At 43.9% G+C, this 14,349-nt stretch overlaps 1 protein-coding gene across 2 annotated transcripts in view; it reads left to right on the forward strand.

The window, feature by feature from the left end:
• Positions 1-9,025, forward strand: part of LOC134354603 (hypoxia-inducible factor 3-alpha-like) — a 60,577-nt gene extending 51,552 nt beyond the window's left edge. For both annotated transcript variants that reach the window (XM_063063598.1, XM_063063599.1), the window contains exon 13: positions 1,455-9,025. In XM_063063598.1, coding sequence (XP_062919668.1) covers positions 1,455-1,516 — 62 coding nt within the window. In that variant the 3' untranslated portion in view covers positions 1,517-9,025. The remainder of the gene's footprint in view (positions 1-1,454) is intronic.
• The last annotated feature ends 5,324 nt before the right edge of the window (positions 9,026-14,349 follow it).

Here is a 14,349-nt window from a genome sequence, read left to right on the forward strand (position 1 = left end):
GGTGGATAAAATACTCCAAAGAAGCATTTAAATAAACTGACTCAGTGGACAATGGTCCCACTAAACATCTGGTATAAAGAATTGAAAGACCCAAAATTTGAAAGAAATGTAAAAATACTACGTTGGGTGGCACATGACACAGAATTCCTCCCAGCACAATTGGGTGGTAGGTTTACACATTGGACAAGTAAGGGAATCACCTCATACTGTACAATATCTTCCATTAAGGGCTTGGCGTCCTTTCAACAACTCACAGAAACATATCACTTAGAGAAACAAAACTTCTTTAGATATCTTCAAAATATTTAAACTATTGGAGAGAAAGGTTAAGTCTGATTAATATATTCATTGATGTGCCTAAAGGAATTTTAAAAAGAAACATAACCAGGATTTACTCGATTTTACAATCTAACAGGGGTCTCTCCACAATGTATGTTAAATCAAAATGGGAGAGAGAAGCCAACATATAATTGACAGAAGATGATTGGTTAAACATACGCAGAACACATTCGACTACTTCAAGCTCAGGTCTGTGGAGGGAATTCACCTGGAAGAATACCTTAAGATTTTTCATAACGCCAAAAATATAGAAGTTACAAAGTATCAGACCTGAACAAGGTCAATTTTGGAGAATGTGTGATAATGTGTTGGCTGATCATTTTCATATTTTCTGGGAGTGTCCAAAGATTCTGTCTTATTGGTTAGATGTGGTAACAGAGATAAGATCGATAATCAGCCCAGCAATTAATTTTGACTTTATCGTTATTTGGGTAATGTACCAAATAAGCTCAAAATTCATGAAAGATATTTGTTACAAATACTACCAGCAGCCAGTAAGAAAGTGATTATCAGGAAACGGCCAAGCAAAGAGTCTCCTATCGTCCTGGAAAGGATAGAAATAGTTCAAGAAATATATGTTATGGAACAATTGACACTAAAAAAATTGAAAAATACTGAGAAAATTGGACATTTTATTTGAACCTGAAATGACTTCTTCACTGTACATTTATTTGGATTGAAGAACTTTGTTTTATTTCTTCCTATGAGGGAACCTGCAGAATGGACTTTAAGGTCATGGATCTTAAGGTCCCCTGAGACTTTGAAGGACAATTATGGACATAAGAGTGTGGTTAACCCAATGTAACCCTTTTCTATTATAAGATACGGATTTTACTTCACCTATTATGACCCTGTCTGTCTGTGTGTATTTATCCTGTTTGTTCTGTTATTGGCAAAACAATGAAAATAAAGTTTAAAAGAAACTGATGTTCTGGCATCCATGGAGCCAGGAAATGATTTTAACATCTCACCCAATGTGTCTACCTGTTCATTGTTCTTTCAGTGCTGCACGGAGGTTTAAAACCAGAACGTTCTGACTTAGAGGCAGCTACTTGGTTAAAGTGCTATTAGGGTGAGGGTTCAGCTCTGTCTAACCTTGTGCTCTCTTTCCACAGAACTGACCATGCACCTACTCCAGACAGAGGCTTCTGAGCCCCCCCGAGCTGGCTGCTGCTGACTGTGGGGTCAGTACTCTATTACAGAACAGCCCAGGGAGCAGAGTTATGAAATCACCTTGGACCATGTCTCCCGAGGCCCTCGCTCCAACCACACAGAATCCCCTCTCTGGCAGACATCCCCACAGACTTCTTCCTGTGCCTCAACAGAGGCCGAGGCTTGGGTCAGCTCCTACACCTAGCTCAGAGCCGAAGTTTCTCTCGGTACCACAACCCAGTCTTTGGATGGATATAACACGAAAACTGTGACCCATAGATGGGTGAATGCACAAGGGTTGTATACCTTCACTGAAGGCAGTACCCACCGTTCAATTTCAAATTCATTATCATCTGACTGTACATGTATACAACCAAACAAAACAACTTTTCTTTCCCTTGCCAGTTCGCTCTACAGCACTGTTCCTATATGTTTTCATTCATCCAGGATTTACCGCACAGCTACCTCAGTCTAAGGACAAATCTGAAATAAAACCATAATCTACAGACAATACACAGCAGGTCAGGCAGCATCAGTAGAGAGAGAAATATTTAACACTCGAAGCCAATGACTTTTGCTGGTAGCTCGTTTAAGACCATTTGGCCCATTGAGCCTGCTACCCCATTCCATCATGGCTGACTTATCTTCCCCCATCAAGCCCGTTCTCCTGCCTCCACGGCCGACTGTGGAAATGAATTCCACAGATTCACAAAGAAATTCCTCCTTGTAAAGACACAGAGTCTATGGAAGTGAGGCAAAGCAGCATCAACTTCATGGACCCTGTACAGATTACGCAGGAGGAGGTGCTTGCTATCCTGAGGCAAATTAGGGTGAATAAATCTCCTGACAAGGTGTTCCCTTAGACCCTATGGGAGGCAAGTGCAGAAATTGCCGGGGCCTTAGCAGAGACATTTAAATCATTCTTAGCAACAGAAAAGGTCACAGCGGACTGGTGGATAGCTAATGTTGTTCCGCTGTGCGGGAAAGGATCTAAACCAGGGGATTATAGCCCTGAGGTTGGGTGGGACTACAACCAGAGGTCGTGGGTAAAAGGTGAAAAGCTTAAAGGGAACTGAAGGGGAAACTTCTTCACTCAGTGAGAGTGTGGAATGAGCTGCAAGTGGAAATGGTGCATGTGAGTTCTATTTCAACATTTAAGAGAAGTCTGAATTGGTACGTGGATGGCAGGGGTTTGGAGGGCTACGGTCCCAGTGCAGGTCGATGGGAGTAGGCAGATCAAATACTTTGGCTCAAACTAGATGGTCTGTACTTTCTGCGATTATCTCTCTTCTAAAGGGAGGTCCTTGTATTCAGAGGTTGTGTCCTCTGGTCCTAGAATCCTCCACTATTGGACACATCCACTCTATCTATGGCCCTTGAATAGTCACTTATCGCTTTCAGTGTAGAGCTTAAACCTGTCTATAACAGCAATAGCTTGCATTTTATCATTAATATTGTAAATATCCCCAAACAAGCTTAAACACAGACAGCAGGGGTAATAAATACATAAAAGCTGATAATCTAAACTGTGCTGCAGATACTGAGCTGATTTGGCAGTGTCAATGGAGATAGAAGCAGGGGTTAATGTTCTCTGTCACTGACACAGACCTGGGAAAGCAAGTTCAAGAGTGAGAAGGGTTGAGGGAGAATGAGGTAGATATCCGATATGCCAATGTTTAAAAATTTTGAAAGGCAGCGAAGTCTCAAGGGGAAATTTCCAAGTCACTAACAGGAAAGAGTGCAGAGAACATTTGCAAGGACTTGATTTACTGCCCATTATACCACTGGTATTTAAGGCAGCAGTGAAGATCTACCATCTCTGGTGGTGTTCAGGGCTTCCTTCATCATGTCAGTAGCTTCCTCTCGGTTTTCACTACTGTCAATGGTGTAAGTCCCAAGTGGAGACCCAGGAATTCCGTCGCACTCCCAGTGGACCACTCTTAGTCTGGCTTCTATTCTTTGACCTGTTTGGCATGGGTGACCCTACCAAGAGCCAAAGCACGAAGCCCTGACTCCAGCCAACAAAGCTCTCTGGGCCATTGAGGCACACAAACCTTCCATCCCAACAACAAGGTTGTGATCCTCTTGGAGGACTGGGACTTGAGGTCCTGAGTCATGAGGAAAGATTGAATCGATTAGGGCAAGGGGAATGAGGGGAGGTCTAGATAGGTAAATGCAACCAGGCTTTTTCCACCGAGGTTGAGCGAGACTAGAATTGGAGGTTATGGGTTAAAGATCCAATGTCTTGTAAAGCCTTAGCATTATATCCTTGGTTTTATATACTAGAATATAAAATGAATGCTAATAGCACATTTGCCACCTTCACCACAGACTCAAGCTGCAAGTTAACTCCAGAATTGCATCCCAGGGGGATGGCAAGGTCTCCACGGTGATGCAGAAGGAACTTGGTGAAGGGTCAGTCTGGGTCCAGTGGTCAGCTTGCCCTCAGCTCCTTGACTTTAACCCCCACCAGATGCTTTGATAGGTTTCTCCCCATCCCCACCTGTCACTTCCTGGATCAGGTGGCCACTCTAGAACTAGCGGTCATAGGTTAAGGGTATAAAAGGTGAAATGTTTAAAGGGAAACGTCTTCACTCAGAGGGTGGTTAGAGTGTGGAATGAGCTGCCAGTGAAAGTGGTGGAGCAAGTTTGATCCCGTCTCAAGAGAAGTTTGGATAAGCACATGGGTGGCTGTGGTCCAGTTGCAGGTCGATGGAACTAGGCACTTGGACGCAGACGAGATGCATTTACAAGGATGTTGTCGGGACTTGAGGACCTCACTTATAGGGAATGTTTGAATAGGTCAATGGACTAGGCCTGAGGTTCCCAACCTTCTTTTTCCTGCTATGGACCCAAAGTTGGGAAGCCCTAGACTAGATAGACTGGGGAGCCTGTTTCTGTGCTGTTGTGCCCTATAACTCTAGCATGCACTTGAAGTTAAAACAGAGGCAATGATACTTCATTAGAAATGCAAATGCAAGTTACTATCGATGGGTTTTGGTCCGCAAGCTATTCAAAGGAAGGTAGAAGAGCAGGAGGCTGGAAAGCAGGCCTTGTGAGAGCAGAGGAGACTTGTGAACCCTTTCCATCCCTCACTGAGACAGCGCAGTGCCAGCAGGTGAGCGTGCATGAGTGGACAGGCACAATGGGAGCAGACGTTGGCATCAGACCCACTCAAACCCTTGTCACCCCGACTCTCTTCAAATTCTAACGTGTTCCCAAACTGCACATACAACACTGAAAAGAATTCAGCACATTTACTGCATGTTAAGAGAAAAACCCTGTAGAAATATCCTTACTGTGTCTAATGTAACTTCCCATGGTGCTACAGATCTAGGTACCAACGTTGCAATTACGCCTCGACATTTCAAAGCGTTACACATCGATCCCCAGAGAACAAAACCTAGGAGAAAATACCTTGAGGGCATTAAAGCAAGTAGTTTTTAATTTACTTTTGATTTTTTTTTGTTTCTTGGATTTACATGTATTAGAGTTTTGAAAGTTGTCAAGAATTGTTCATTAGTTTTTGAGGAGTTTTCACAATCTGATTGGTGCAGATGACAGGCTGAGGCTTGACGGACATAAGAACCATCCACTGTAAGAAACATAGAAACATAGAAAATAGGTGCAGGAGTAGGCCATTCAGCCCTTCGAGCCTGCACCGCCATTTATTATGATCATTGCTGATCATCCAACTCAGAACCCCGCCCCAGCCTTCCCTCCATACCCCCTGACCCCTGTAGCCACAAGGGCCATATCTAACTCCCTCTTAAATATAGCCAATGAACTGGCCTCAACAGTTTCCTGTGGCAGAGAATTCCACAGATTCACCACTCTCTGTGTGAAGAAGTTTTTCCTAATCTCAGTCCTAAAAGGCTTCCCCTCTATCCTCAAACTGTGACCCCTCTTTCTGGATTTCCCCAACATCGGGAACAATCTTCCTTCATCTAGCCTGTCCAATCCCTTTAGGATCTTATACGTTTCAATCAGATCCCCCCTCAATCTTCTAAATTCCAACGAGTACAAGCCCAGTTCATCCAGTCTTTCTTCATATGAAAGTCCTGCCATCCCAGGAATCAATCTGGTGAACCTTCTTTGTACTCCCTCTATGGCAAAGATGTCTTTCCTCAGATTAGGGGACCAAAACTGCACACAATACTCCAGGTGTGGTCTCACCAAGGCCTTGTACAACTGCAGTAGTACCTCCCTGCTCCTGTACTCGAATCCTCTCACTATAAATGCCATAAATGTAAGGTGGCATGGCACAGGAAGGGGGTGGGATGAGAATAAAACCTCCAGAACAACCAACAGTAACACACACAAAAATGCTGGAGAAACTTAGCAGTTCAGGCAGCATCCACAGAGATGTCAATGTTTTGGGCCGAGGGCCAGTGGGCTCGATTGCAGCAACCAAACTTGTTATCAAAGGTTATAAGTAATAGAAAATAATAAACGGTCGACACTTTGGGCTGATGAAGGGTCTCGGCCCAAAATGTTAATTGTTTATTCCTATTCATTTACCCGCTGAGTTCTTCCAGTATTTTGTGTGTGTGTGTGCGTGTTGCTCTGGACTTCCAGCATCTGCAGAACCTCGTGTTTATACATTAATGTATGTCATGGACTGAAATAACTAAACAGGAAATGTTACAATGTGCTGTGAACAGTAATTCCTTCTCACTATTCGCCAGAACAAGAATGGAACTCCCTTACCCCACCAGCCGCCCTGTACAGGACAGGAGCCTCCATTGCCTGGCCTACAGATTCCCAACTCAGTCTTGTTGACAACAGCATAATTTCTCATCGTAGCGCTAAGTGCCCGGAATAATAACCTGTGGTGTCTTAATTAAATGTTTTTAAGTATGTAATCTCAGTACTAAAGGAAATAAAGTAAATGTAAATATTTTACAGAATCGTTCCTTTTAATAACTTAAAGGATGTTGCCAGGTCTGGAGGACCTGAGTTATAAGGAAAGGTTGAATAGGTTAGGACTTTATTCTTCGCAGTGTAGAAAATTGAGAGGAGATCTGATAGAGATATACAGAATTCTGGGGGGTATAGAGAGGATAAATGAAAGCAAGCTTTCCCCACTGAGGTTGAGTGGGACTACAACCAGAGTTCATGAATTAGGGGTGAAAGGTGAGAAATTTAAGGGGAACATGAGGGGAAACTTCTTCCCTCAGAGGATGGTGAGAGTGTGGATCAGGCTGCCACCGCAAGTGGTGCATACGAGGTTGATTTTGACATTTGAGGGACTTTTGGATAGATACATGGATTGGAGGGCTATGGTCCCAGGGCAGGTCAATGGGAGTAGACAGTTTGAATGGCTCGGGCGAGACTAGATGGGCTGAAGGGCCTGTTTCTGTGCTGTACTTGTCCATGACTCATCCCCCAATTCTTTCACTCACCCCGAGTAGTTGCAGAAATTCTAAACACGTGGATACAAAACTTGCTTGTTTATGGGACAGTTTGTGACTGCAGGCTGTCCTGAACTAATGTGCACTGCAAAGTCCCACCAACCTGACCCTGAGGTTGGATCAGGGATAAAGCAGCAAATGCAGGACTGCAAGCAGTCACCTAGCCTTTTGGACCTTTACACATCCCCATTTGGAAAGTCATTGTTCTAAGAGAAATGCACAAAGGAACTGGAGGGACTTGAGTGTGTGGGGGGGGCGGTCAGGCAGCTTCTGTGGAGGTTCAGGTCAAAACCCTTCATCTGCTCTAGAATAACAGCTCAGAAACATACATCAACAGTACTTTGACTTTGAGGAAAGAACGCTATCTCTTACTGAGCCACGGTAATACCCTGTATTATCTACAGCCTGAGAAAATTCTGTTTATTTATTGCGATAGAGTGCAGAATAGACCATTCCGGCCCTTTAAGCAACATTGCCCAGCAATCTCCTGATTAACTACAAGACAATTTACAATGTCCTAACAATCTTTGGACTGTGTGAGGAGACAGGAGCTTCCAAAGGAAATCCACTCCACCATGCAGCACAGAAACAGGCCCTTCAACCATCCAGCCCATGCCGAGTCCCATCGACCTGCATCCGGACCATACCCCTCCATACCTGTCCCATCCATGTACCTATCCAAATTTCTCCTAAACATTGCAATCAAACTCACATTCACCATTTGAGCTGGCAGCTCGTTCCACATTCACACAGCCCTCTGTTTCTCCTCAGGTTCCCTTAACTATTTCACCTTTCACCGGTAACCTATGACCTTTAGTTCTCATCTCAACCAACCTCAATGGAAAGAGCCCGCTTGCATTTACACTAACGTTAATTTATTACATGCCATGTCGTATGACGTGGGTGATCATGGTCTTTCAGTGACCATAATTGATCTTGGCAATTTTTTCTACAGAAGTGGTTTGTCATTGTCTTCTTCTGGGCAGTGTCTTTACAAGATGGGTGACCCCAGCCAGTATCAATACTCTTCAGAGATTGTCTGCCTGCCTGGCATTAGTGGTCACATAATCTAGATTTGTGATACACACCAGCTACTCATATAACCATCCACCACCTATTCCACACTATCTATAGCCCTCATAATTTTGTATGCCTCCATCAAATCTCCTCTCGGTCTTCTACATTCCAAGGAATAAAGTCCTAACCTATTCAATCATTTCTTATAACTCAGGTCCTCCAGTCCTGGCAACATCCTTCTAAATTTTCTCTGTACTCTTTCAACATTGTTTACATCTTTCCTGAAGATGAAAACCACATGCAATACTCCAAATTAGGCCTCACCAATGTCTTATACAACTTCAACATAACATCCCGTCTCCTGTACATAAATCAAAGTATTGAGAAGGACAACGTGTCGGAAGTTGTAACTACACATCGGCTTACGGAGCAGTCACACAGGCTTTCTGGCTTCTCCACCAATCCAGGAGTCACTGTGTCTGACTGGGAGTAACAGCCCTTCCTGATTAACAGGCCTCACGCCTCTGGTCACTGGCGTTATGCTAAACTACTGTGTCGCTAGAGGAACAAGCTCTGGCTGGTGATGGGAAGAGTTAAACCAGAATAACACACACAAAATGCTGGAGGAACTCAGCAGGTCAGGTACATAAAAACATAGAATAGTGCAGCACAGTACAGGACCTTCAGCCCACAATGTTGTGCTGACCCTCAGACCCTGCCTCCCATATAACCCCCTCCACCTTAAATTCCTCCATATACCTGTCTAGTAATCTCTTAAACTTCACTAGTGTATCTGCCTCCACCACTGACTCAGGCAGTGCATTCCACGCACCAACCACTCTCTGAGTAAAAAAGCTTCCTCTAATATCCCCCTTGAACTTCCCACCCCTTACCTTAAAGCCATGTCCTCTTGTATTGAGCAGTGGTGCCCTGGGGAAGAGGCGCTGGCTATCCACACTATCTATTCCTCTTATTATCTTGTACACCTCTATCATGTCTCCTCTCATCCTCCTTCTCTCCAAAGAGTAAAGCCCTAGCTCCCTTAATCTCTGATCATATTGCATACTTTCTAAACCAGGCAACATCCTGGTAAATCTCCTCTGTACCCTTTCCAATGCTTCCACATCCTTCCTATAGTGAGGTGACCAGAACTGGACACAGTACTCCAAGTGTGGCCTAACCAGAGTTTTATAGAGCTGCATCATTACATCACGACTCTTAAACTCTATCCCTCGACTTATGAAAGCTTTCTTAACTACCCTATCCACCTGTGAGGCAACTTTCAGGGATCTGTGGACATGTACCCCCAGATCCCTCTGCTCCTCCACACTACCAAGTATCCTGCCATTTACTTTGTACTCTGCCTTGGAGGTAGCATCTATAGCAATGAATAAAGAGTCAATGTTTCTGTAGTATATAGATCTATTTCTTTTAGAGCAATGAGCCCCTCCCCCTTTAGTGTTACGTATTGGTATGTTGTCTGCGCGATGTGAATACACCTGTTAAAGTCGCCTCCTGCATACGGCTTTTATTTAATCAACATGTAGCTGTGCACAGTCACAACAAATTGGCAACAAGTACGAACCTGAATGTCAGAAAATAACACGAACTGCACAACAGTTATGGGATGAAATAGCGAGAGTTAAACAGCACGAGAAAGCCGAAAGCCCTGTGAGTAACAGTGAAAGACGCACTGAATTTAAAGTGAAAGTAACGCTGTGGTGGCTTGAGTCAGGAAAGTTGGTGAATTTGATAGCACTAATGAAAGCTGGGAGTTGTATATTGAGAGAGTTGAACTGTATTGTAACACAAATTTTGGAGGAGCAAAGACCCTACACTTCTTAACAGGTCATGGATGGACAGTCTCTCATGCAGCCTAGTAACCCATGAGAAGCCAGCAAGCAAGACATTCAATGAAATTCTTACAATTTTACAAAATCACTTGAGCCCTAAACTGCTGGTAATAGCTGAGAGATTTAGATTTTACAAAAGGAACCAGTCAAAGGATGAAAGCATTTCTGAATACATTGTAGAACTGCACAAACTTTCCCAGTACTGTGACATTAAAGATGGCTTTTCTGATGCATTAAGGTGCATTGATGCATTCTGATGCTTGTATGTGGCATGCATAGTCAAAGCACCCAAAAGAGGCTACTGTCTGAACGAGACTTAATCTTAGAATGGGCATTGACCATTGAGACTGCAGCAAAGGGCACTGCAGAACTACAGAAAAGGAGGTTACAATGTGAAATGCACAAATTGTCCCTGAATGGTGCAAAAAGCAAAAAAATGTCATCAATGTGACAAAACCTCCCATGATGCAAACAACTTGGTTCACAGACAAAGTCTGCAGAAAGTGTAGAGAGAATGTGCAAGGCAGACAAAAAGCACAACCGAGTGAAAAGCAAATGCATAAAGTTACAAATGTAAAACAGAATTAGACAACATAGAGTCTGACAAAGGTGAACTGTCATGCCCAGCACTGCATGGTATTACTGAAGCAGATCACAAGATCATATGGATCACAATAGATGTTTCTGGTGTAAAACTGAAACTGGAGCTGGATACAGGGTCAGTTTTGTCCGTAATTCCAGAGGCTGACTACAACAGACCGTTTCCTAAGATACCATCAGAGAAGACTTCAGTGGTGCTAAAGACTTACACAGGCAGAGACAAACTGAAGGCGAATGTGATGTATGGAGGCCAAACACAACTTAGAAATGTGTTTATCAAAAACTGAGGACCAGCATTTTTCAGATGTGAACGCTTTGAGAAAAATCCAACTAAACTGGCACACGATCAAAGCTCTCAGTGTGGCATCATCAGGCAAAGGCAGCACTGATCAGAGACTGTCACAGCAGCTTAATGCTAATGAGAAGGTATTTGAGAAGAGGACTGGAAGCAGCAACTCCAAAATTCCGTAAAGTGCGTCCAGTGCCTTATGCACTATGTCCTAAGTGGCTGCAGAACCTCAGGGTGTGGAGAAGTCCAGAATTCTCTCCCAGGTTGAGTGGAGTGATTGGGTCACGCCCTTTGTCCCAGTGATCAAGAACAGGAAGGTCCGAGCTGTTCGCGTTCATGGGGACTTCAATGTGAGCATCAGCCCTGTGCTGTGTACCGAGCAGTTTCCTCTGCCATGAATAGATTTTTGCATCCTTGGCACGTGGGAAGAGGTTTTCAAAGACTGATTTGTTACATGCTTATCTGCAAATGGAGACAGAGGAATCATGTTCCTCAGAGTCGACATTCACAAGGGATTGTTCCAGTATAATCGTCTCATCTTTGGCAACATATCAGCTCCAGCAACTTGGCAAAGAGTAATAGCCCAAGTGCTCCAAGGTATCCTGGAACATAGTGTTACCTTGATAACATCATCATGACTGGCAAAAATGATGAAGCACACCTCCAGAACCTTGGTAGAGTGCTTACCAGACTGGGTGGGTGTGGTCTGTGCACAAAGAGAGAGAAATGCGAGTTTTTCAACAATAAAATCTCACATTGTGGATGTTATTGACAAGCATAGCTTACATAAGTAAGAAGTGAAGACTGGAGCGGTGCTATAGACACCCAAACCGGGAAATGTGTCACAACTCAGGTCATACTTGGGCCTTGTAAACTTCTACCACCGGTTTCTCCCAAACATTGCTACAGTGCTGCACCCATTGAACACACTGTTACAGGCAGGAGCAAAGTGGGAATGGTCAGAAAGATGTGAAAGAGCATTCAGGGAATCAGAGTCTAGTAACATCAGATGAATTGTTCACCCATTATGACCCATCCCTGCCCATCAGACTGGCGTGTGATGCATGCCTTTACGCCATTAGAGCCATTTTGGCACACATTATGAAAGGTGGGTCTGAACGCCCGATTGTGTTTGCTTCAAGATCACTGACAAGCATAGAACACAACTATGCACAGATTGACAGAGTCTAGTTCCACCAATACCTCTGCAGACAAAAGTTTACTCTAGTGACTGACCACCAGCCTCTTGTGTCCATTTTCAACCCCAAGAACGGGATTCCAGTAACGACTGCTACGCAGTTACAACGCTGGGCACTATTCCGAGGAGCCCACTCTTATGACATATAACTCAACGGTACCAAACAACACAGCAATGCTGATGGCTTGTTACATCTTCCACTATTGGCAACTGAAGAGGAAAAGTCTTCATACTGCGACCCAGCAGAGGTGTTCCACACTGCATTTGATCTCAGTCCGAAACTAATCCCTCCGACCTACACCATATTCCTCACATCTGTGCGCCTATCCAAATGTCTCTTAAAAGCCTCTCATGTATTTGCTTCTATCACCACATCAGGCAGCACATTCCAGGCATCCACCACTCTCTGAGTAAAAAAACTTACCCCTCACATCCCCCTTGAATCTACCCCCTCTCACCTTCAATGCATGCCCTCTGGTGTTAGACATTTCTACCCTGGGAAACAGATACTCTCTGTCCACTCTATCTATGCCTCTCATAATCTTATAAACCTCTATCAGATATCCCGTCAGCCTCCGGCATTCCAGAGAAAACAACCCAAGTTTATCCAGCCTCTCATGATAGCACATGCCCTCTAAACCAGGCAGCATCCTGGTAAACCTCTTCGTACCCTCTCCAAAGCCGCAACATCTTTCCTATAGTGGGGCAACTAGAACGGTATGAAACACTCCAGATGTGGCCTAACCAGAATTTTATAAATCGCAACATAACCTCTTGGCTTTTGAACTCAGTGCCTCAACTAATACAAACCAAGCATTCTGTGTAGCCATTTTCAAGGAGCTATGAACTTGGATCCCAAGATCTCTCTACTCATCAACACTGTTAAGGACCTTGCCCTTAACAATGTACTGTCTCCTTGAATTTGCCCTACCAAGGTGCAACACCTCACATTTATCTGGGTTAAACTGCATCTGCCATTTCTCTGCCCACATCTGCAACTGATCTATATCGTGCTATATTCTTTGTCAGTCTTCTACACTACCCACAACTCCACCAATCTTGGTACCATCCACAAACTTACTAACTCATCCATCTACAGTTTCATCCAGGTCATTATATACATCACAAAGAGCAGAAGTCCCAGCACAGATCCCTGCAGAACTCCACTAATTACAGACCTCCAGCTCAGTTAAGCCCTTTCAACCACTACCCTCTGTCTTCTATGCAAAGCCAGTTCTGAATCCAAACAGCCAGTTCACCGCAGATCCCATGCATTTTAATCTTCTGGATCAGCCTCCCATGAGGGACTTTGTCAAGTGCCTTACTAAAATCCATGTGGACAATATCCACTTCATCAACCTCTCTCATCACCTTGTCAAAAATCTCAATCAAGTTGGTAAAATACGACCTGCCCCACACAAAGCCATCCTGTTTCTCCCTAATTAGACCATAGTTTTCCAAATGCTCATCTATCCTATCCATAAGAATTTTCTCCAGCAATTTCCCTACAACTGACATGAGACTCAACGGTCTACAGTTCCCAGGATTTTCCCTTGTTCCTTTCTTAAACAGAGGTGCAACATTAGCCACTCGTCAGTCTTCCGGGAATTTGCCTATGGCTAGAGAGGACACAAAGATATTTGTCAAGACATAGGAGCAGAATTAGGCCATTCAGCCCATCAAGTCTCCTCTGCCATTCCATCATGACTGATCCTGGATCCCACTCAACCCCACACATGTGCCTTCTTATCATATCCTTTGATGTCCTGACCGAACAGGAAATGATCAGCTTCTGCCTTAATTATATCCATGGACTTGGCCCCCACCGCAGTCCCTAGCAGGGCATTCCACAGATTCACTACTCTCTGGCTAAAAATTTCCTCCTTACCTCAATGAGATCCCCTCATATTCTTCTAGATACTAGTGAGCACAGAGCTAAAGCTGCCAAATGCTCCTCATTCATTCCCAGAATCATCCTGGTGAACCTCCTCTGGACTCTCTCCAATGACAACACATCCTTTCTGAGATTTGGGCCCCAGAAATCTCGTCTCTTGCCTCCTTCAATAAGCTAGGGTAAACCCCATCAGGCCCTGGGGAATTAACCACCCTAATCCTCATTAGGAGACCCAATATTTCCTCCTCCTTGACCTCCAAACAGCCTAACATGTTTATACCCATTTATATCCATCCTTCTCCTTCTCTCTACCAGGAACGCCCAGGACATACCCTCTTCTCATTATTACCTCCAGGAAGGAGGTACAGAAGCCTGAAGACACACACTCAGTGATTCAAGAACAGCTTCTTTCCCTCTACCATCCGATTTCTAAATGGATATTGAACCCATGAACACTGCTTTCACTTTTTTAATGTTTTTGCACTAACTGTTTAACTTACATATACTCACAGGAATCCATTTATTTATTGATTCATTCATTCATTCACTCTACATTTGTCATGTATTGCATTGTACTGCTGCATTAACAAATT

The sequence above is a fragment of the Mobula hypostoma genome, chromosome 12 (assembly GCF_963921235.1).
Source record: "Mobula hypostoma chromosome 12, sMobHyp1.1, whole genome shotgun sequence".
NCBI lineage: Eukaryota > Metazoa > Chordata > Chondrichthyes > Myliobatiformes > Myliobatidae > Mobula > Mobula hypostoma.